Source organism: Macaca mulatta, chromosome 7, assembly GCF_049350105.2.
Source record: "Macaca mulatta isolate MMU2019108-1 chromosome 7, T2T-MMU8v2.0, whole genome shotgun sequence".
NCBI lineage: Eukaryota > Metazoa > Chordata > Mammalia > Primates > Cercopithecidae > Macaca > Macaca mulatta.
Window position 1 is genome coordinate 2,930,680 of NC_133412.1, and position 25,622 is coordinate 2,956,301.

Sequence of the window (25,622 nt, forward strand, 5' to 3'; positions counted from 1 at the left end):
CTTCCTCCCCTCTCCTGCCCGGCCCAAATCCCATGCAAGGAAACCTGCATGGGGTGGCCACACCCAGGAGTTCAATTTCTTTATAGAAGTGTCCACAGTTTGAAACAACAGTGTGAGTGTGTGTGTGTGTGTTTATTCGATGTCTCACCTCAAAGAAACTGAAGCCTCACGAGCAGCACAGCTTGATTCACTCCCTCCCCTGCTGTGTTCCCATTGTGCACTCCAGCATCTCGCACAGAGCAGGCGCTCAGTCTTATTTATTGGATTAGCAAATGCTGTTAGGATGTGAGTCACCCTTGACTTCTCCCACTCCTCAATGCCTATGTGCATTCATTCATGTCTTGGAGGTTCTATTTCTCGAAGCCACACCCTCTTTTGCAGCCCGCTGCAAATCTTCAGACCCAGAACTCACCATTTCTCACCCTAGAGTTCCACATTTCCCCTCACATCTCCGTAACTCAGCCTCTCCAGCCCCCACTGCCATCCTCCACGGAGCTGCCCGAGGGGCTTCTGTGAAAGATGCACGCCAGCCCCCGCCCCATAGGGCCCATAACGGTGCCTCGTCCTGTCCTTCTCCAATCCCGCTGTCCGCGCACACCCAGCCATGGCAAAATCCACGTGGCCTCCTGTCTCTAGGCAAGCAGGGCCTGTGCAGGGGCTTGCAGCAAACCTGTCAAGGTGAAATGGGAGAGTTTCTTCAAATGTGCTAATAGGGGACCCAATCCAACAGCCCCACCTTTCCGCAAAAGGCGTTTTGTGGAACATAAAGATGGTTCTCTAGTCAGAGGTACATTATGTAGCTCACATTGTGAAGAAGGAAGAAAATCAATTGTGAAATATCCAATCGAAGTGCAAAAGCTCAAGATGAAAGGAACATAAGAAGCTATTCACACAATTGAAGGACTCAGTGCATGAGATCGCTGCTAACAAAGATCCGATATCTTATCATGATTGCCGACATCTCAGTGTCCCTAAATCACTGAAAAGTTCCCATTCATTCCTACAATGGACAACGCCCCATCCTACCAGGTGGCATCTCTAATGACATTTTGTATAAAATGGTGAGAAGTTCTAAGACACCAGAGGGCAGAGAAAAGAGGACACGGAGTGTGAGTTTAAAATTCAGCAGTTTTACACGTCAGACGTGCCTTTTAGCCAACCCCACCCAGGTTCCCGTCTGCTTCCAGGGATGGAGACGTGTGCGTGGTGGTCCCTTCATCTTCCAGACGGACGGCCTGTGGACTCTCACAGGAGTCTCCTAAGCTGTGTCGCTCCATTACCTGTGAGCTTAGGTGCTGACAGCCATGGCCTCATAGGTTTAAGGTCAGGATTACATCCTCCAAACAGCAGAAGCCCTGGACCCAGTGTTAGCCAAGACACTGGAGCAAGGGATGTCCATGAACTAAGGAAACTGTGACCTGAAGACAGTGGCGTGCAGGCACATAGAGCAGGTATATGTTCACACAGAAAAACAGCCCAGCGGGCATGCACGTGACAGGTAGAGGGAGACAAGGATTGTTATCCGTTCACTCACTTGACACATATTTACAAGGGCCTTTGGACTGGATACTTTGGGTAGGTGAGTGATCAAAAAGACATGTGGACCTTGGTCCAGGGCTCATGGGCATCTGCCACACAGCAAGACTCGGTGGATCTCAGGCTCGAAAGCCTTTAAATGTTATCTTCTTTCTTGTTCTTGTAGATTTTTTTTTAATTTGCAGAGATCATTCCCACACACCTTGTGTGGCTCCTCCAGGGTATTACTCGACTGTTTTGCTGACTAACATGTACATCTTAACTATTATTGTTCCTATTGTCATTGGTGGTATTACCCGACTGTTGTACTGACTAACACGTACATCTTAACTATTATTGTTCCTATTGTCATCGGTGGTATTACCCGACTGCTGTACTGACTAACACGTACATCTTAACTATTATTGTTCCCATTGTCATCGGTGGTATTACTCGACTGCTGTACTGACTAACATGTACATCTTAACTATTATTGTTCCTATTGTCATCGGTGGTATTACCCGACTGCTGTACTGACTAACATGTACATCTTAACTATTATTGTTCCTATTGTCATCGGTGGTATTACCCGACTGCTGTACTGACTAACACGTACATCTTAACTATTATTGTTCCTATTGTCATCGGTGGTATTACTCGACTGCTGTACTGACTAACACGTACATCTTAACTATTATTGTTCCTATTGTCATCGGTGGTATTACTCGACGGTTGTACTGACTAACATGTACATCTTAACTATTATTGTTCCTATTGTCATCGGTGGTATTACCCGACTGCTGTACTGACTAACATGTACATCTTAACTATTATTGTTCCTACTGTCATTAGTGTGGAAAGAGTTATTCTTCCAGGGATGAACCAAATCTTGAACACACACACTTAATGTGCAAAGGTATTATTTTTCACTTCTTTTTTAAAATAAAATAAATAACACACTGACCATGTGGCCATGGGCAGAGTTCTTAATTTGACCCAAGATGAAAGGAGAGCATTAAGAAAACTGGCCCTGAGTGACATGCGCGGCCTGAACTCTTCAGCGACGGACTATTCTCTAACTCTGCAGAGAGAGGATGGCAGGAGATCCACAAAGTCAGAGGAGGTGTATGCTTTTCAGGAACAGAAAACATCAAATTAAGGCACCAAAACAGGCATATATGTTTTCATGCCGGGTGACTTGTGTCTGCTTTTCATATTGAGAAGTCATGGTGAGTTAGATGGTATCTCTCAGAGTTTAAGGTGGATGACAATGATCTGGAGATCCTGTTAAAATGCAGATTCTGATTCAAGGAGATCTGGGGTTTGGCACGATTCTCTGTATTTCTAACAAGCTTGCCAGTAATGCCAATTCCTCAGGTCCAAAGGCCGCACTTGTGAATAGCAAAGAGGTAGAACACTGAAGGGAGAATTCATGGATGACACAAAACTGAAAGTTTCACAAAATTTACAGGATGTAATATAATAGCAAGAATAGCAACAACAATCCTTTTTGAACATCTACTATATACTATATTAACGCATAAAACTACAAAAAATCTATGACAGCAATAAGATTTTTTCACTTTTCAAGTGGAAAATGAAATAGTTTTCATTGCATAAAATAATATTAAAACCACATATAAGACCATTCTCTTAAACAACTGACAAGGGACACATGCTTTTTTCATCTAAAGCTAATATTGCTAAAAGAAATACATAATTAATATCCCTTACTGTCCTTCAAAGCCTCATTATTTTATAGGAAAAACCTGAAAACACTGGACCCTAGAAAATCCTTTTATTTGCTAATCTGAAGGCAGTTCAGGAGGTTACCAAAGCAACAACAAAAATCTCCCAGTCAGATTGTATCTGCTTTGACTCTGCTCCAACTTACTTCCTTGCTAGCTATCCAGAATCAACCCTTATTCCACCTAAACTTAAATTTCCAAACCAGTGATGCATGGCTAGGATGGGACAGCTCGCAGTAGACTGGCACTCTCACTAAGAGCTAGCGAGAAAGCTAAGCAAAAATCCATTTGAAGAAGCCACAAACAGAGGCAGCAGGCTAACTGTGGTAAACTTTTCCTGCACGCCACTTCCCCCCAGAACTTGTCTTCTTCTGACAGGGTACATAATGTGAAAACCTGGACAGAGAGAATAAAGAACCCAGGAGAGCTTGAGGAAAAAACTAGCCAAGGAGTCAAAAAAGGAGGGGCCACAATTTCAGGGAATATGAATGTCAGAGAAGAAACCCAACCAACGCTGGTTATGTCCTCGACACATTTCCTGACTAAGTTGTACAACACAAGAGGTTTAAAAACAATTGTAAAAATGGCTTAAAAAGAAGGGCTGTATTTTCAGCATTTTTTTGGTGTTGACACATTCCAGGCCCTCAGTTGGGATCTCTGGGGAGCTATGCAGAAAGGTGGGAGAACCAGAGCCCAGTGGAGCCTCAGCAAGACTGCAGGCCAGCCCCGTGCCAGCTCAGACCTCCAGAGAGGCAAGAGAAAACCACCCAACACCTCTACAAATCTCTGTACACAATGAAAATCGCCAGGTGATATGGTTTGGATGTTTCATCCCCTCCAAATCTCATGTTAAAATGTGATTCCCTTGTTGGATGTGGGGCCTGGTGGGCGGTGTTTGGGTCATAGACATGGATCCCTCATGAATGGCTTGGTGCTGTCCTCATGGTAATGAGTGAGTTCTCACTGTTAGTTCACAAGAGATCTAGTTGTTTAAAAGAGCCTGGCACCTCCTCCCTCTCTCTCTTGCTCCCTCTCACCACTGACAAGCTGGCTCCCCCTTCACCTCTGCCATGATTGGATGCTTCCTGATGCTCTCATCAGAAGCAGAGGCTGGTGCAACGCTTGTACAGCCAGCAGAACTGTGAACCAAATACACCGCTTTTCTGTATAAATTACCCAGTCTCAGATATTCCTTTCCAGCAATACAAACAGACTAATATATCAGGCATATCAAGTAATAGAAAGAAGCAAGAAAACGGACATTAGAAATGGAACCAGAGACGGCAGCAGGGACTTAATGGTTAATGTGTTCCAGAAAACAGATTGCAAGATGGAGAATCTCACCAGAGAACTGACATACATTAGAAAGAATCAAATTAAAATTTTGGAACTGAAAATATAGTAATTGAAACCAAGAACTCAATAGACAGCTTTAAAAGATCACAGGACAGAGATGAAGAGTGACTTTGTATGCTGAAAGATGGAGTGCAAAGGAAGAAAAAAAAATAGCACAAGCATAAAAGCAAGTGGGTCCTGGGAGAAGCATGTAACCTTCACATGACCAGAGTCCTAGAATGGTGCCAAAACAATATTTTAAGAAATAATGTCCATTCTTTATCAAACACTGATGAAAGGTATCAAACTACAGATGCAAAAACTGCTATGAACTTTATGCAGGAGAAATGCAAAGAAAAACAAAACAAGGTCAGGGGCACCATAGTGCTTTAGCTGTCACTTATTTTAAACTTTCCTGAGTTTAGATGACTCCAAAAGAGTTCCACAAAGCAATAGCTCATCCTCCAGTAATGACCAAATGGAATTTATCTTCCACAGGCCTTAATCAGGACTTGGTGTCCTGGCTTCACTTCTTAAAGCTCCAGCCACAAGTGGAATGGAGCAGAGATAAGGTTTGAGAGGCTTCATGTGTTCTCTTATGATTTCTCTGGCGGCATGTCATCTTTTAAGTTTCAAATGTGTAGGTTACGTATCATATAATGGAACATATCGTGGTGATGTTGGACCTGTCCCCCAATCCACAGAGCCATCCCATTAATTTCTGGTAACACATGGTCACGTTGTAGTTACATCACACTGACTGACTACAAGTCTTAGATTTCCTCAGATGAATTAGTATCAGTACTTTTTTAAATGAAGGAAAAAAGCCATCTTACAAGGCTGCCTACTGTATAATTTGAAGTATACGACATTTTGGAAAAAGCAAAACTATGGAAGCAGTAAAAATATCAGTGGTTGCCAGTGTCTGGGGAGAGGAAGGGATAAACAGCTGGAGCACAGAGAATTCAAGGGCAGTGACACTACTCTGTAAGATACAACAGGGGCAGATACACAGCATTACACATTTGCCGAAATCCATAAAACAACACCAAGAGTGAATCTTAATGTAAACCACAGGCTTTGGATGATAAAGATGGATTAAGGTGCATTCATTTATTGTAACAAACACAATACACTAATTCATGATGTTAAATAACGTGGTGTGTGTGTGTGTGTGTGTGTGTGTGTGTAGAGGAAAATATATGGGGGAACTCTACTTTCTGCTCAATTTTTATGTAAACCTAAAAATGCTCAAAAAATAAAATTTATTAATTTAATTATTTTAAAAGGAACACAGAAAAGCAATCCTAACACTGGATCACACTGAGCCCTTTGTGTCTTGAGTTCCATGTTAAGGCTGGGACCCTACAGGTACGTCCAGCTGCTGTGTGTCCACGTCGACTAGGAAACGAAGCCAGGGCTTTGCTGCCAAGCAGGTCACACTCAGAACCTTGCCCTAAGATCTCCGCCACAAGCTTCCGCTTACTGGACACAAACAAGCAGAAAGGTCAATACCTTCTCCACTATGGTCCTGTCAAGTTTAAAGGATTTGGGGTCAACAGCACAGAGTAAGTGTCAGAATGCTGGTTTTCTTCTTCGCTTTCCTAAAAGGCTGCTTGAAGTGGATATTCTCAAAAATAAACTCACAAGCTCCCTTGCATGCAGCCTTCCCGTGTGGAAACAAACCCTGCACACTTCCTATGACGAATGCTGCACATCGAGGTGTGCGGCAGCGACAAAGGCAGAGGGCTAGGAAAGCTTCATGTAAAAGAGTATACCCCGGTCCCGCTTCTAATCTCCATAACTAGAAAAAGCATACGCAGCTCCAGTGTAAACAAGACAAAGATAAACTATCAAACAATAGATTGAGATGCAACTTCATTTCCACTCAGCAGAAGGAATGTCTGAGGCAGAATCTTCAGTGTTCACAATATCAATAAAAAGCAGAAAGTGTGAGAGAAGGAGGAGGAAGAGGAGGAAGGAGATGAAATAGTCATTGCTCCCTGTTTCATTGATTGTTAAATGACTATGTGGACAAGAAGCCATAATTTTACCAGGCTTTGCCTTTGTGGTCAAACCCCCAATGCAAATTTACATCCTTAAACCCTGTCTGCATCTCTAGAGTGTGCTTCTTCCCATCTTGTGTTCTTCGATTGTTTTAGTCTTTCTTATATTCCTTTTTACGGCTAACTCAATCCCCAATACCCACCTACACAGTCAGTTCTCTACTTTTGCATTTTTATTGTTTTTTCTAAGATCTGCGTTTCATTTTTAAGTCCTTTACTTCTTTGAAAATTATGTTGTTTGGTTTCACAGACACAGCGGGTCTATGCGATGCGCTCGGCAATGTGAGACGCCCTTATCATTCCGGTCTCCCAGCAAAGCGTTCCCAGTGCAAAGGTTCTTCCAGAAGTGGTCCTCGAGGCCCCCGCCTCCTGAGGGCTTTGAAACTTCCCCCAGGCCAGCCAGAGCCTGCCAGCTCCATCCAGGCTGCTTAGAAGGGAACCTACCTCCACTCTGGCACTCAGCCCATCCACAGACTCGCCCCACCAAAGCAGGCCTTGGTTCATCGTGTCTCACCTTCACCCAGCACGGGGCCTTCACATGGGTCATGTGTGTGAAGGAACAGAGAGAGACACAGAGCAACTCACGCAAGGAGAACATGGGAATTAAACCTGTGAATGTGCTAGCGTGTGTGTGCCTGTGTGTGTGCGTGTGCTGCATGTGTGCACGCATACGTGTATGTGTGCCTGTGTGTGTGCATTTTAAACAAATCCTTGCCTGCCCTCTATGCTTTGCTGAGCCAAGGTAGGCTAGTAGTGCGCTGTGTCTTCCTCAGGAAGTCAGACTCCAGAATGGTCCAGACAGTGCCATCCCTGCTGAGCACTGACTACAGCCTCGGCGCTGTTTGCAGAGGAAAGCACTCGTTAGCATTCGGTTTCCCCAGGGCTGCAAGCGTCAGCTGCTTCCGACTCACACAGGAGCAGGCAGCCACATTGGCTCCCCACCCCTCCAGTAGGGTAGAGAGCCATGCTAGAAAGAAAACCAACTGGATGACACGATGTTTCAAAATATTCAGGGCAAGTTTTACAAACGAGACAGTTAATAGAAGAAAGCTTTCTACTCCACATCCTGCCACAGCTCAGCCTGGGAAACCTGCTGTGTCAGCCTCCAGATGAGCAGGACGCTGGTGCACACGTGCTCTTCTCTGGGGCCCAGGGCTTACGATGCCCCCGGCCATTCTAAGGTCGTTTCTCGCCCCACAGGGAAGGATCAGAGTTCATGATTTCAAGTCCCTAATGTGAGCTCTGTGTCATCGTGTAGTTTTTGTTTTTTTTTTTTTAAGGGACAGAGGGGTCTGACTAGTGATCTTATTGATTTTTTTTTTTTTAAGATGGAATCTAGCTCTGTCACCCAGGCTGGAGTGTAGTGGCTCGATCTTGGCTCACTGCAACCTCCGCCTCCTGGGTTCAAGTGATTCTTCTGCCTCAGCCTCCTGAGTAGCTGAGACTACAGGTGCCCACCACCACGCCCAGCTAATTTTTTGTATTTTTAGTAGAGACGGGGTTTCACCATGTTGACCAGGCTGGTCTCGAACTCCTGACCTCATGATCCACCTGTCTCAGCCTCCCAAAGTGCTGGGATTACAGGCGTGAGCCAACGCACCCGGGCTGGATTTGAACCAATCTCATGAAATATGACCTGCTCAGATCTCTGATGGGAAAAGGTTTTCAGGGTTTCCAAATGCAGGGATCTGTTTTGGACAGAGAGAAGGCTGAGGTCCGACTATCAACTGCAGCTTCAGGGCCTCGGTCACGGCTCCCTCTGTGTGCCCCTCCAGGCATCTCTCCACACACCACTCCCTCTTCCCCAGCTGTGTGATGCAGTCTGTCCTCCTGCGTCACCAAGGACCTTCACACTCTATCCCACATGGCAAACTCTCGCCTATCCATGAAGTTTCAGATGAAGAGGACCTCCCTGGAGACGTCCCTTCCACTCCTGCAGCCATATCACCCTGAAGGAACCTGTCATTCACTACGCTCCTTCTCCGCAGCCCGCGATTTCCACACGAAAATTCCCGTCGATTCCAATAACAAAGCCTAACACAAGGCACAAAGTAAATTCTAAAGCTAAAGACCTGCATGAAAATCCCTCTATGTGCAAATGCAATTGACTATTCCTGAAATAATTCTGTAACCATATATCCAGGAAGGCACTTCTTCTTCGAGTGTTAAACATAGATACATGTTAGACATAAAGGTGTTGAATACACGGCTGTGGAACAAATGCAAGAAAATAAAACTCCAGCACAAGAAACATACATAAGGAAGGGTTACTCTATGCAGTCAACTGAATAATGGTGTATCAGGAAAAGGGAATATTACATCCACAACTTGATTTTAATATACAGCCATCTGCAGCACATAGGTTGTGTGAAATAATTCTCCTTTATCCATTCCACTTCTTTGCTCCAGTTTAGGGATGATATGGAGATTTTTTAAGTGAATCGCCCATAAATATAACTTTACCCCTGCATGGAACCCTTATATCACCAGAGAAAAGAACACTTTTAAAATCTGGCAATGAAAAGAAATGATTTTGCTACTAATTTTGGAGGGGTTATTTCCATCCACAGAACACTGCAATGAAAAGAAGACATTTAAGTCAGCATTTTGGCAATTCCCCTCCCTCGGCCTCATATGTCTCCCCGGATCAGGAGCAAATGTGCACCAGGGAGCACAGGCAGGACCTCTGCAGGCGGCAGTTCCTGATAACGCTTCGGGCTGCAATTGCCAGGCCTGCTCGGGGATCCTAGGGACTCCTAGTAACCCTTTGCTGGCAGGTGGACTGTGGCCTTCAGCCCACCAGGGAAGGCTCTCACCCTAATGTATTCCAGTATCCCCACACTTGCTTCATGGCCAGGCACTTTCGCACAGGGAAGGACTTCTTTCACATCCAATAGTTCTTGAGCTTAATTTGCTTATAAGCCTGTGGGAATAGCCTACTCGGGGAAAGCACATATTTGATCCCATACTGAAAAGCAGAGGCAGTTTATTTACTCTCAAAGTCCACACTGAAGACGAAAGTAAAATCTGAGTGATCTAGAATCCTTTCCTAAGAAACAGTATACAAGACAGGTCTCTTGGATCATGAAAGAAGAAACTAAAAGTGGAAATGTACTACTGTCACAAGCTCTATTTCTTCATTTTTTTTTTTTACCACTTTCAATATTCCACTAAGTGCTACAGATTTAAGAAGTCAGTGTGAATTTTAAACCTGCATGATAAATCTCAAACAGAAATCCACAATGAGAATGTAACAAGAAGAGGTGCAACAGCCGTTAGATCAGAAAATAAAGGAGCTTCTTACCATGTTTATTGATGACACGGGGCCAATGCTGTTAACATAAATGTCAACGTCAATTACGGTCGGTTTTACTGTGGAGAAAAATACATGGATGTTAATACTTCGTGCCGGAGAAAGACAGGGGAGCATATTCAAGTCCCAAAGTCTCATACGTAGCAACACAAGGACATGTTGGAAACACACATGGGCAGGGCTTTCTTTGGGACTTCTCTTGTAATTATAATTCAAGCCCTGCCTGCCTTTCTTTTCAAAAGTCTCCAAGGACGAGAGATTCTTACTTGTATCTTTTCAGTTCCAGGAAAATAGAATATTTATACACTGCAAGTTGCCAGTCATAGAAGACTATAAAGATATACCGTAACATTACTTGCTGATTTTTATGGCAAAGATAGGAGATACACGGTGAGCTACTGCAGGAGTAATTTAATGTCAAAGTTTTGCTATAAAGCTCGACACAAGACAGGAGCAATGTCAGTAACGTTGTTGGGTTATGTGTCCACCACGTAGCTGTCTAGCTATCCTTCCAAAGCAAAGCAACTCAAGGCAACATTCTGGTGAGTCTATACACCAATAAAAAATGAGAAATATTATTTACTGTTATCAATATGACTTAAAGATACATATACGCACAGACATCACAGAGTTTAAATCCAACTCAAAACACGACAGAATGTTAGTAAGTCAAACAATTACTGTTTCAACTGTGAAGGCATAACATTTATATAATCACAGGTTGATCTCTCTAATGCCTTTTGTCAGAGGCTGCCCTGGCTCATTTGGCTTTAAGGGAAACCAGTTTCTGTTTTTATGGCAGCAAAAGAACTGAGCAAGCCTGATCATGAGACAGCTGAGTCCACGGACCTCTGAGTCAGAGGCTGGTGTCCTCTGAAAGGAGGACATTCCCTTCACTCTGCACTCAGCGACTGACAAAGGATGGGGCAGAGCCAATTCCAGAAAATTTCTGCCCGGGAGGAATATGAACAAGACTCCTGAACCTCTCCCCATGATACAGACCGTTTCTATAGAAACAAGAGTGTCGTCTATGCAATTATGTCAATGCATTTCCTTCAATTGTGCTGAAGGACTCAACATTCACAAATGGAATTCCACACTCTACTTCTGAAACAATGAATGGCAGCTCTGAGCTCTCAGTCTCTTGTAAAATTGCACATCCACTGGTCTGTGCCCTGGGCAGTGATCCCCAGACCTTCACGTAATGAAAGCAATGATAATGAATTTGAACCAACTCCTACAACATCTGTCAGTACAGCCAAGTCATGTGAGCTGCAAGAGCGGTTGGCATTTTGGAAAACGCCCCAACACAATTTCACACACTAAATATACAGTGCTTAAGTTTCATAAAAGGAGTATTCTTCATTTTAGACTAAGCTTTGCTAACTGCTATGGAAATTACGTAGCATCTTTCTTCAAATTATTGGATTCAACAAGTGTTCCATCTCCAAACACTGCAGAACCTTTGACTGTGCTATACCAAAGGGTGTTAAGTCAGTTGGTTACGGACCTACTTTCAGCAAGAGAGTTTTCTGGTTGTTTCATACAAGTTATTAGACTTTGGGCTTCCAGAGCTTTTTATATCATTAAATTAAAAGAACCAACAAACATAAAGCCTTAACTGCTTGCAGTGAGAAGCAGCAAATATAGCAAGTGCAACAGTGCAATGAAGAGTGTAAGAGATAAGAGTTTGCAATAAGTGTACACACACACACACACACTCGCAAAACGCCAAGGAAAATGAAGAGCTTTTAGTAGAAGCTTCTTTCTTTGAGACAGGGTCTTGCTTTGTCTCCCATGGTGGAGTGCAATGGCGCAATCTCAGCTCACCGCAAACCCACCTCCCAGGTTCAAGCGATTCTCCTGACTTAGTCTTCCAAGTAGCTGGGATTACAGGCACCTGCCACCACACCCAGCTAATTTTGCATTTTTAGCAGAGATAAGGTTTCACCATGTTAGCCACGTTGGTCTCGAACTCCCGACCTCAAGTGATCTGCCCACCTCGGCCTCCCAAAGTGCTGGGAATACAGGTGTGGGCCACCGTGCCCGTAGATGCTCTTTTAAGCAGCGTCATGCTAACGTAAATGAAGCACTAGAATAGTGGCTCTGACAATAGAAGCCAGGAAGGAGACTGGCCTCAGGCAGCTCAAGGTTTATAATTCAAAGACTCAAGACTAAGCCCTGACAAATGATCTTCCACAAAGTTGCCAAGACCGTTCAATGGGGGAATGGACGGTCTTTTCAACCAACAGTGCAGGGAAAACTGGATATCTACAGGCAAAAGAACGAATTTGGACCCTTACCTTATGCCATATACAAAAATTAACTCGAAATGGATTTGAGACCTAACTGTAAGGCCTAAAACTACAAAACTATCAGAAGAAAGCATGAGGGAAAGCTTGACATTGGATTTAACAACAGTCTCTGGGATATAACACCAGAAGATCAGGCAACAAAAGAAAAACAAATGAACTTGACTGTAACAAAATTTAAAACTTCTGCGCATAGAGGGCACAACAGAGTAAAAAGGCAACCCACTGAGTGGGAGAAAATATTTGCAAATGGTATCTCTGCTAAGTGGTTAATATCCGGAATACATAAATAACTCCTACAACTCAACAACAACAACAAACGAACCTGATTTAAACGGCCAAAAAACTTAAACAGACATTTCGCCCAAGAAAATATAGAAACGGATAATAAGCACATGAAAACATCATCAGTTATTAGGGAAATGAAAAATCAAAACCACAAAATAACGCCTCACACCCATTCGGATGGCTACTATTACAAACAAAAACAAACGAACAAACAAACAACAATAACAGAAAATAACAAGTGCCAGCCAGGATATGAAGACATTATAATCCTTGTGCACTGTTTATGGGAAGAAAAATGATATACCCACTGTGGAAAATAGTAGAGTGATTCCTCAAAAAGCTAAAACTAGAATTACCGTAGGATCCAGTAGTTCCACGTCTGGGTATGCACCCAAAGGAATTAAAAGGAGGGGTTCAAACAGATGGAACAGCCATGCTAATAATATTACTCACAATAGCCAAAAGGTAGAAACAACTCACGTGCTTATCAACAAATGAACGGATTTTAAAAATGTCGTACACATAGACAATGGAATATTATTTCGCCTTAAAGAGGAAGGATATTGTGATACGTGCCACAACACGCATAAACCTTGAGGACATTATGCTAAGTGAAATAAGATAGTCACAAAAGAGCAAATACCATGATTCCACTTATATAAGCCTCCTACAGTAGTCAAATTCAGAGAGACAGAAAGTACAATGTTGGTTTCCAGTGACTAGAGAAAGGGAAATGGGAGCTGTTTAATGGGTACAGAGTTTCAGGTCTGCAAGATGAAGAGAGTTCTGGAGATGGACGGCGGTGGTGGCTACACAGCGATGCGAACGGACCTACTGCCACTCAACTGTATATTTAACAATGGTTAAGATGGTAAATTTTGTGTCATGTGTATTTTACTACCATATAATAAACCCTAAGTAACCAAGAGAAGGATGGGGATACGAAGGTAGGAAAGCCAGAAATGGGGTGGTGGGGAGCAATTTTCTGAGTGAAAGAAAGCAGGTTCTATTTTTTTAAAGAATAAAATAGGGAGGATGGAACTGAGTCCCATACATTTGGGTTAAAATGGATTCTTCCTTTGAATTCTACCTTCCTTCTCTGGTTGCTTTCATTTCCTAAGAATTGAGAATTAGTATGTCTGAGAAGAATCATAAACTCATAAGTTGTGCGGCAAACGTGAACCTTGCAAAGATACCCTGGCTAGGCCTCGACAAGCATCAGCCACATTTGCTCCACTGATGGACTGAGGTGGTCCTAAGGGGAGTACATGGGCTGCCTTTTCTCTTTGCCTCTGTTACAAAACCAAAGCAGATCTAGGCTTGGTTGTTTTTCTCCACTCTCCACGGTCGTCTGCACCCTGGAAGAAGCCAGAGAGGAGAGCTTGTGGAGGACTCTCTGAACCATCATGACGAGCTGAGGGGACAGCCCCAGTGGGAAGGGGGACCTGGCAGCGGCCTTGCTGGGGAAGGAATGCAGGGTCGGGGGGTCTGTGGATGGACCTAGAGGCACGTGCCAAAAACTAGCGGTGAGCAGATGCTTTGCTTTGCTTATTGTGGAAGTTAAAGGAATCCTGTCATGGTCAAAAGGGAATAAATTGTATTTTATTTGAAGAAAGTTCCCAACATCAAATCCTTTGGGACTTGACATCTAAAAATCACATTTAATATAGTACAAGATTCCTGCTAAACTCACCTCAGCCCCTCTCCTGATGGTCTTCATATGGTAATAAACGTCTTATTTTGCTAACTTTGATGGTTCCTTCTTTGGCCCTGGGCCCCCTGAGGTGGGCACAGATGTTATTTAATAAGTCAGGTGGGTTAATAAGTAAGTTGTGTCCTTTTAAAATGGGGTTAATTCCTGGCGTGGTTCATAACAAGAAGAGAGGAAGCCTGGCTGGTCTGATTCTAGATGTTCTCCTAACTTTTCCAACGTGAAATGGCAAGTTGTATTGAGCTGGCTTCTCAAAATCCCAAGAAGGTTCTCTCTAAAACCAGACTTATGACAGCATGATTTACTTTAGAAAAATTAAGGAGAGGAAAAGAAAAGGGTAGAAAAAAAGACAGAGGAGTTGTGCTTGGCTCAGCAGGGTTCACAGGGCATGGTTCTGCAGTCATCTACCAGGGGAAGGTGGCATGGCAGGAGGGCATCTCAGAAGGAAAGAGCCTATGGATTTACACAGAACCCCAGAGCAGGGAGATGGCAGGCGTCCAGGGCCACAAGGACCAGTAGTCACAGTCACTTAGTTCTTTCTGAGCTGAGTCTTTTGATTAATACCTCTTACATAAGATAGTTCCCATGCAGATTTTTAACTTATTTTATTTATTACTCATTTATTTCGAGGAAGGGCTTGCTCTGTTGCCCACACTGGAGTGCAGTAATGCAATCATGGCTCACTGCAGCCTGGACCTCCTGGGCTCAGGCAATCCTCCCGTCTCAGCCTCCTAAGTAACTAGGACTACAGGCACACACCAACATATCAGGCTAATTTTTAAATATTTTTATAGAAACAGGGTCTCGCTATGTTGCCTAGGCTGGTCTTGAACTTCCAGATTCAAACAGCCTTCTCACGTGGGCCTCCCAAAGTGCCATGATTACAGGCATAGGCCACTGGGCTCAGCCACTCACATAAACTTCGAGTAAGTGTCTGGGGTCTTTTAGGGAAATTAAGTTAACATACAGGAGTGGAGAAGAAAAGATGTATTTCCTTTCTCTGAATCCCTACATTATATGATTACTCCCTATTTTTAGGTCACGGGCACCTTTTAGCACCCTCCACAAGGAAAGCTGGCCGTTGGAAGGCAGGTCTGTGTGATTCGCCCTCACCCTTCCCACAGCATCTGGCACAGTAGGTGACCCCCGGATGTTGTGTAACTATGGTGCGTAAAAATTGCAGTTGTAAAGTTATAATTACTTAACTTTACATGTTAAATGCTCACGAGCTTGCCAACTGCAACACGAAAAAATACGTTCTTTTCTCTTTTAATGTTCTTTTTTTATTGATACATAACAGACGAACATATTTTTGGGATACACGTGTTAATTTAATACATTTACATAGTCTATAAAGATCACATCAGCGTAACTGGAATATCCATTGCCTTAAACATTTGTCCTTTCTTTGTGCTAGGAACATCTGAATTATTCTTTTTCAGTTATTTTGAAATATACAATAGATCATTATAAACAACAGTCACCTTACTGATTATCTAGCGCTGTCTTACTTTTGAAAGAGAATAATTTTTAAATATCCCCTAGAACATGATGGCGATTACAAGCTGGACCAAAGTAGTCGAGCGGGCAAGTGGCTAATAAAAGATCATCGGAGACAAAGATGTTCCTGAAAATAATCATCTGTTACAACAAAAATTACATTACCTCCATGGAGAGGAAAAAGTAGAGAGTGACATTGCGAGAGCAAATGAAACCATGAATATTCATTCATAAACAAGCGAGAGACAGAAATCAACAGGCCAGGCGCAGTGGCCCACGCCTGTCATCCCAGCACTTTGGGAGGCCGAGGCGGGTGGATCACGAGGTCAAGAAGATGGAGACCATCCTGGCTAACGCGGTGAAACTCCGTCTCCACTAAAAATACAGAAAAATTAGCCGGGCGTGGTGGCGGCACCTGTAGTCCCAGCTACTCGGGAGGCTGAGGCAGGAGAATGGCGTGAACCTGGGAGGTGGAGCTTGCAGTGAGCCGAGATCCGGCCACCGCACTCCAGCCTGGGCGACAGAGCGAGACTCCGTCTCAAAAAAAAAAAAACCAGAAACAGAGATTCCAACAGACAAGCTACAGGACCAACAGGTGTTGACAGGGACAAAAAGGTGGAGGGGGAAGAAGTCTGGGTGTTTACAGCTGTCCATGCAAGGGAATCCCTAAAGAGCTGTCCCAGACCAGCAGTGGGGATGAGGCGCGGAGACACTAAGGAATTCTGAGCAGACGTGTCAAGTGAGGCAACATACCCCGGGAGGGCGCAGCCTGGATGCAGAGGGGCTCAGCTGCTCACCGGTTCTATCATCTCGAAAAGTTTCTTCACGTGTCTGTGCCTCAGTTCCCCTAGGTGGAAGACAGGCTGATGGCAGAACCTAATTCACGATGAGGGCAGAGGGCTGGGCTGTTACACAGTAAGCAGCGGGCACTCAGCAAATTTTTAGCTATGGTTGTTGAGGCCCCTGGAATTAAATGTGGAATAGAATGCCAAAATATTGCATTTGCTTCTTTTCAAATAATGTTTATGTTTAAAAGTCACCCTAGGCACTTAAGTTTTTACTTTTTCATGAAAAGAGTAAACATGACTTAAGTATTTAAATATCAGCCCATGAATTTTCAGAAGATGAATAAATAGCATTAACTCTCATGCCCCCACGGTATAAAAGGCTCTCCCAATAGCTGGGAACCTCCCTTCCATCCTTCCCACCTTTGGGGACAAGGGTGGGGAACCGGGCTCATCCGTCCCTTTCCTTTTCCTAAACTAAGAGTCCCACTGAGCACAATGATGCATTAGGTAGAGGCTCCCCTGCACCCATCACCAACCTTCCTTTCAGTTCTGCCTTCTCTCCCTCTGCTAACGTCCACAGACGAAGGACGGTAAGATTTATCACATGTCTCTGTGATCAGCACTTTGCATTTAATCAGTACGCAGTAGCACTCTTGTTCCCATTTTACAGAGAGGAAGTTAAACTATGAGTGAGGAGTGACTTAACTGGGAATCTGCAGCTTCACCAAAGCAGAGAATCCAGGGCTCCACCCTCAACCTCCTGCAGTTTTCTGTTTTGGTAGTGAGGCTTAAAGAGACTCTAGGCCAGGCGCGGTGGCTCACGCCTGTAATCCCAGCACTTTGGGAGGCTGAGGCAGGAGGATCACAAGGTGAGGAGATCGAGACCATCCTGGCTAACACGGTGAAACCCCGTCTCTACTAAAAATACAAAAAAAATTAGCCGGGCGCAGTGGTGGCGCCTGTAGTCCCAGCTACTCGGGAGGCTGAGGCAGGAGAATGGCATGAACCCGGAGGCGGAGCTTGCAGTGAGCCGAGATCGCACCACTGCCTTCCAGCCTGGGCGACAGAGTGAGACTCCGTCTCAAAAAAAAAAAAAAAGAGAGAGAGAGAGACAGACCTAGAGAACAAATACTTCAATGGGATTAGTACTGTTTTTTATCATCATCATCATCATTATCATGATTATCGTGACAAATAATCTTTCAAGAATTTTTTAAACACAAATTCTCTGTCTCTGAGGATTATATTAAACCTATCGACAGCATCTCAGTGAAGATTTGTTTTCAAATGCTTTTCTTCTAACTTGGAGAATACCGTTATGGGGAGTAAGTGGAAGAATTTGGGTAAAAAGCACATGGGATAAGCAAACTTGATCAACATTGCAGTTTTGCCAATACTCTGAGTCCTTGCAAAAATGTTTTCCATAACTTAGTATTGGAGCCCCGAGATGGTAAAGTCACTATCGCAGGTCCCATTCCAGCCCAGTTAAGGTCCTATTTGGCCAATTTACTTGGTTCAGACCCTTAAATATAGGGTTTACAGCTAATCCTATTTCCATTAATCCCAGAACTATAGACGTCAACTCCAAAGCCCTCACTCCTTTCCCAAACACCCTTTAAATATGTGATCCCAAGGAGGCCAGCAAGAGGTGACAAAGATCAAGATAAGGTTATTGTCATGTGGGTCAGATACGACAAGTAACATGGAAGGAGGCGAACAGTGACATTCTACATTTTTGTGCATCCATGTAAAATATACTACTAACAGATCTTGAGAATTCCTGTTCTCAAAAGAATAAAACCACTGCTGTTAAGTTCAGAACCACAAATCCTTCAGAGCTCTGATGGGCAGGTGCTCAAAGGCTCAGATCTAAATTTCCACCTCCTGAAAGGGTTTGAGGGTAAGAATGCAAGAGAATTGAGGAAGGCAAATGCCAAGTCTAGTAATGTTATAAATTTGACTCTAAAGTAGCCATATGGCCTTGAGAAAGTCACTTAAATTTGATGGGGCTCATTTTCTCCATCTATCAACTGAATATGTGAAGTAAGATCTTTTTCCAGCCACGAATTCTGTTCGTTATAACAGGAAAGATAAGTTTTTAACAACTCCCTTCGTAATAGCAGCTTCTCGCTTCCACCGTCTGGCAGGGAATGCAGAATTGCGCTGACCAGCAGAGCTGTCAGTTCAGAGCAGATGTGAAGGGCTAACTGCACTATGCCTTTAACTGAGGATGGTATGAAAATCCTCAGTGCCTGACAAACCTCACTGCACCTGAGTGACATGAACGAAGTGACATCAGCAAGACGGCAGAGTAGGAAACCCCAGACCCTACTTTCCACGTGAAGCCGCTGACTTAACCACACGATACAGACCAGCTGCCTCTGTGAGAGATCTCGCATACAATTCAGAGGTCTCTGCAGCACCCCCGGCCAGTGCAAAGCCAGCCACACAGAAGTCCCCGTAGGAAAATTCCTGGCCCACACCCGAGTGCCTCCCCGCAAGTACCACGGGGGGTGTTCAGGAGAACATTCCCAATTTCTCTCTGAGGAAAGAAGGAAAAGAGTAGAATATTTTCAACATTCTGACTTTTCGTGGGGCTGCCAAGGGACTGGTTTCTGTGTTCTCTGAATTTAAATGCTTACAGGAACAGGGTGGCAGGTTGGTGGACTCAGAACAGGCAATGGACATGGCTTGTTTTACCACCGGAGTCTGCAGTTCCATAGAAAGACAGTAGGGGGAGTGCCAGTACCTCAGTTTGCTACACCACCAAAGAAACTGCAGTACCACAGACAGACATCAGAGGGAGCCCCTGAGTAGAAAGCAACCCACCCTTCCATCATTAACTTGGTGCAAAAGTAATTGCGGTTGTTGGAAATTACTTTTGCACCAACCTAATACATTTAAGTGCGCAAGTCTGAAGAGTATGCATCCCCAGAAAAGGCCTTAGACGTCTCCAGGATCTCTGGCCATGCTGATTGGTGAAAGTCCTTCCTGCATGAAACCTGACCACAAAGACTGGGCCCAAGGTCACAAATTAAATATCCTGAAACTAACCCTAAAGGCATGGGAATATATGAATTAGCATATAGATAATTCAAAATAACTGTCGTAAGGATGCTCAAGGACATAAAAGAAGGTGCAGATGGAAAAAACTAATGAAATTTTAAAAAAATGAACAAAGTGATAATATCAGAAAAGAGACAGAAACTAAGAAGAACCAAACATAATTACCAGAAGTGAGGAATGAATTAAGTGAATTTAAAAATTCACAAGAAGTACTCGATAGCAGACTTGATCAGATAGAAAAAAGAACCAGTAAATTCAAGAACAGGACTTTTTAAATTATCAAGACAAAGAAGCAAAAACAAAAAAAGAGTGAAGCGAAGCAGAGAAAGCCTAACAGACTTATGGTAGAGTGTCAAGCAGAACGACATATGCATTATGGAATTTAAAAGGAACAAATGGGGAAAGAGACTATTTGAAGAAATAATGGCTGAAAACTTCCCAAATCTGAGGAATGAAATGGACATACATAATCAACAAGCTAAAATAACCATAAGTAGAATAAAAATAAAGAGATCTACAAAGAGACACATCATAATCCAACTGTCAAAAGTCACAGACAGTGAGAATCTTGAAAGCAAAAAGAGAAAAGTGACTCATCTTGTACAAGGGAGCTTGTATTAGATTATAACCTCCTTTCTCAGCAGCAACCTTACAGGACAGAATGAAGTTGGATAATATATTCAAAATGCTGAAAGGAAAAAAAATCAACCAAGAATACTATATATGGTAAAAACTCTCTTTCAAAAATGAAAAAGAATGTAAGACATTCTCAGACAAATTAAAGCTGAAGTGACAGAGCCACTGCACTCCAGCCTAGGTGACAGAGTGAGACTTTGTCTCAAAAAATAAAAAATAAAAAAAAAGAAAGAAAGAAAGAAAAAAGAAAAGGAAAGGAAAGCCAAGAGAGTTCATCATGACTAGAGCTGCCATGTAAGAAATACTGAAAGTAGTCCTTCAAATTGAAGTGGAAGAATGATAAACAGCAACCTTAAACCATATAAATAGATAGAAATTACTTTTAAATCAGGTATAGAATTTAAAAAACCAAAGTGTAAAAAGTAATCAGAAAACTATGTTAATACATATACAGTATACAAAGAGGTAACTGAAGTCATCAACAACATAAAGTGTGGGAAGACAAGTCTTAAAGACAAGTCAAGATTTAAGACTTGTTAAGACAAGTTTTAACACATTAAGAAGATTTAAATTATTCAAAGTATTGTATTTGACCACAATGGGATGAAACAAGAAATCAACAGCAGAAGTATAATTTTTACATGCAACTGAAATTATCAGTTTAAAAGAGATTGTTATATTTCATGTAATTGTAATGGTAACCAGGAAGAAAATATCTATAGAATATACACAAAGGAAAATCAAAAGGGAATCAAAACACGTCACTCAAAAAAATCAAACACGGCCAGGCATGGCAGCTCACACCTGTAATCCCAACACTTTGGGAGGCCGAGGCAGGCGGATCATGAGGTCAGGAGATCGAGACCATCCTGGCTAACATGGTGAAACCCTGTCTGTACTAAAAATACAAAAACAAAATTAGCCAGGCATGGTGGCGGCGCCTGTAGTCCCAGCTACTCCGGAGGCTGAGGCAGGAGAATGGCATGAACCCGGGAGGCAGAGCTTGCAGTGAGCCGAGATTGCACCACTGCACTCCAGCCTGGGCAACAAAGCAAGACTCCATCTCAAAAAAAAAAAAAAAAAGAAAGAAAGAAAAAAAGAAGAAGAAAATCAAACACAAAAGAAAGTGAGCAGCAAGAGAGGAAAGGAGGGGCAGAAAGCTGTAACACATCCAGGAAAAAAAAAATTAACAAAATGGCAACAGTAAGTCCTTCCCTATCAGTAATTACTTTCTAAGTAAATGGATTACAACCCTAATTAAAATATATAGATTGACTAAATGGATTTTAAAAAGATCAAAGAACATGCTGTCTGCAAGAGACTCACTTTAGATCTAAGGACATACACAGGTTAAAAGTGAAAGGATTCACAAATGGGAATCTGAAGAAAGTAAGCGTGACTACATTTGTATTGGACAAAAGAGATTTTAAGTCAAAAGATTTTATGTCACAAGACATAAAGAAGATTGTTATCCAGTAATAAAAGGGTCCATTCACAAGAAAGACATAACAACCATAAATATATATACACCTAACATTAGAGTTCCCCAATTTATAAGGTAAACATTGGCAGAGCTGAAGAGACAACTAGACAGCAGCACAATAATAGTAGGAGACTTCAATATTTCACTTTCAGCTATATAAAGAACCAGACAGAAGGTAAGCAAAGAAACAGAGGACTTGAACAACACTACAAACCAACTGGACCTGACAGACATATTCTGAACACTCCACCCAACAAAAGCAAAATACACCTTCTCCTCAAGCGCAAATAGACATTCTCAAAGATAGAAGACATGTTAGCCTACAAAACAAGTTTTAACACATTTAAGATTTAATCACTCAAAGTACAATAGAATGAAACAAATCAACAGGAAAGCAAAACAGGAAAATTCACAAAGATATGGAAATTGAATAATTTACTCTTAAACAACCAAAGGGTCAAAGGAGAAATCACAAGGAAACTTAGAAAATACATGGAGACAAATAAAGAAAACACAACATATCAAAACTTATGGCCTACAACAACAGCAGTACAAAGGAAGAAATTTATAGCAGTAAAGACTTACATTTAAAAAGGAGGAAAAACTTCAAATCAACAATCTAAGTTTACACCCTCAAAAAACTAGAAAAAAATATAATTAAAGAAATGTAGCTGAAGAAAGCAAATAATACAGACTGTACAGGGATAAATGAAATAGGAAATAGAAAATAGAAAAAAATCAACAAAACCAAGAGCTGATTCTTCAAAAAGATCAATGAAATATATAAACCCTTAGCTAGACTAAGAAAAAATGAGAGAAGACTCAAATAACTATACTTAAAAATGGAAGAATGTTACAACCAATGTCACAAAAATAAGAGTTGTGAGACTATTATGAATAATTGTATGCCAACAAACTTGATAAACTAGAAGAAAAAAATATTCTTAGAAGCATATAACCTATCAAGACTCATTCATGAAACAATAAAAAATCTTGGCCAGGCACAGTGGCTCACATCTGTAATCCCAGCACTTTGGGAGGCCAAGGCAGGTGAATTGCTCGAGCCTAGGAGTTAAAGATCAGCCTGAACAACATGGCAAAACTCTCTAGCTACAAAAAATACAAAAATTAGCCAGGAGAGGTAGTGCACACCTGTGGTCCCAGCTACTTAGAAGATTGAGGTGGAAAGATCACATGAGCCCAGTGAGGTCAAGACTACAGTGAGCCATGATCACGTCACTGCACTCCAGTCTAGGTGACAGAGTGAGACCCTGTCTCAGGAGAAAAAAAAAAAATCTTAAGCAATCTCTGACTAGTAAGGAGACTGAATCAGTAACAAAAACTTCCTGTCACTGAAAAGCTCAAGACCAGGTGGCTTCACCAGGGATTCTACCAAACATTTAAAGAAGAAAAAACACTAATCCTTTCTTAAACTCTGCCAAGACAAATAAAGAGGAGGAATACTTCCAAACTCATTCTATAAGGACAGCATTACCCTGATAGCAAAGGCAGGCAAAGTCAAAAGAAAAGTATAGGCCAATATCCTTGACAATTTTGATGACAAACCTTCAACAAAATACTAGAAAACAGAATTCAATAGCACTTTAAAACTGTCATACATCATGGCTAAGTGGGATTTATTCCTGAAATGCAAGGACGGTTCAACATACAAAAAAAAAATCAATCAATATATTATTCTATATTAACAGAATGAATTTTTAAAAATGCACATTCTCAATTGATCCCGAAAAAGTATCTGACAAAATTCAACAGCCTTTCATTATAAAAAGCACTCAATACCATAGGAATAGAGGAAAACTACCTCAACATAATAAAGGCCGTACATAAAAAGCCCACAGCTAACCTCATCCTCGATGGCTAAAAGCTTTTTTCTAAGATTAGGAACAAGAGATGAATGCTTGCATTCACTGCTTCTATTCAACATAGTACTGGAAGAAATTCTGCTCAAAAAGAAATAAAACCATCCAACTTTGGAAAGAAGTAATATTTTCTCTAGTCACAGACAACATGATCTTAGATGTAGATGACTGTAAAAATTGCACATGCACACACAAATGTTAAAACTAATAAATTCAGCAAAGTTGCTGAATATAAAATCAACACTCAAAAGACAGTTGTTGTTTACATACATTAACAACAAACAAAAAAGAAGTTAATGAAACAATTCCATTTACAAGAGCATTAAAAACAATAAAATACTTTGGAATAAACTCAACTAAAGAGGCAAAGGACTTATACATGAAAAACTACAAAACATTGTTTGTAGAAATTAAGGAAAACACCAGTAATACAAAGACATCTTGCTTTCACAGACTGAAGGCCTAATATTGTTAAGATGTCAATCCTATTCAAAGCAATCTACAGATTCAATATAATTCCAGTATAAATACCAAAGCATTTTTGGCAGAAATAGAAAAGCCAATTCTAAAATTATATAGCGTCTCAAGGGACCCCAAATAACTAAAACAATCTTGGGGGTAAAAAAGAAAGTTGGAGGTCTGACACTTCCTAGTTTGAAAACTTACTACAAAATCAAACAGCGTGATACTGGTATAAAGACAGATATATAGACCAATGGAACAGAATAGACAGCCCATACTTCAATCCTTGCATAAAGTAGCTAACTGAATTTCAACAATGATGCCAAGACTACAAAAGGAGAAAAGGACAGCATCTATAAATGATTCAGGGACAATTGTATCTCCATATGCAGAAGAATGAGGTTAGCACTCTTACTATATATCATATACAAAATTTAACTGAAAATGGGTCAAAAGCCTAAATATGAGACCAAAAACTATAAAACGTCTATGAGAAAACAGTGGAAAAGATTAATTACGTTGAATTTGGTAATCATTTCTTGGATATGACAGTAAAAGCTCAGGAAACAGAAGCAAAAATAGACAAATGGACTACATTAAACTTAAAAACTCCTGCACATCACAACAGCCAAGACATAGAAGGAAAATAAATGTCAATCAACATGTGAATGAAAAAAGAATATGTGGCATATACATACAATATTTTTCAGCCTTAAAAAATAAAGAAATCCTGTCATGTTCTACTAGGTGGATGAACTTTGAATACATCATGTTAAGTGAAATAAGCCAATCATAAAAGGACAACTATGTTAAGATTCCACTCATATGAAGTGTCTTAAAGTAGTCAAAAATCCAGATGTGAAGTCCTATGATTCTATTACAGCCAATAAGCCTAACTACTACAAAATATTTTATTTTTATCTCCAAATTTTTCACCTTCCAATCTATTTTTACAATTCAAACACTTTCAGTATCATAAATTGTTTGAAGAGTTTTATTAATACGTACCTTTTAACAGCCTCCCTTCTAGTGTAAGTGGTAAGTAAATCTTGTTTTTGCCTTTCTGCTTACCACTATTCATTCGACAAATAATTAGTGGAAGACTGCTGAGCTACACAGAGTTCTAATGTCTGAGGATAGAGCATAATCAAGACATAAAGTCCCCACTTTCATAGCATTTAAATCACAGTGAATAAAACAGAGATTAAACAAGTAAGCTAATCAATAAACCAACTGTTTTTTATAGTTATGAGTACTATGAAAGGAATAAAACCAGATACTGAGATAAAGATTGACTATGGTGTGGGAAAGAGAGCCTACCTTGGATATGGTGATTCACTCCCCATATCCATTCCTTCCTATAGAGTTAATACAGCCTTGAAAAAGCACAGAACTCAGTAACATCTAATGTGTTACAAAGAGAATATATATGTAATTCATCCCGCAAAAATATATTGAGATTTTAAAATATATCTGTAAAGATTACAGTCAAGAATTTCCCAAAAGTGATGAAATACAT

General features: G+C 41.5%; 1 protein-coding gene across 1 annotated transcript in view; it reads right to left on the reverse strand.

Moving 5' to 3' along the window:
- The window catches only part of GABRG3 (gamma-aminobutyric acid type A receptor subunit gamma3), a 562,718-nt gene that overhangs the window by 497,481 nt on the left and 39,615 nt on the right, over positions 1-25,622 (reverse strand). The window contains exon 3 of the mRNA XM_028850620.2: positions 9,969-10,036. Within this exon, the coding sequence (XP_028706453.1) occupies positions 9,969-10,036 (68 nt within the window). The remainder of the gene's footprint in view (positions 1-9,968; positions 10,037-25,622) is intronic.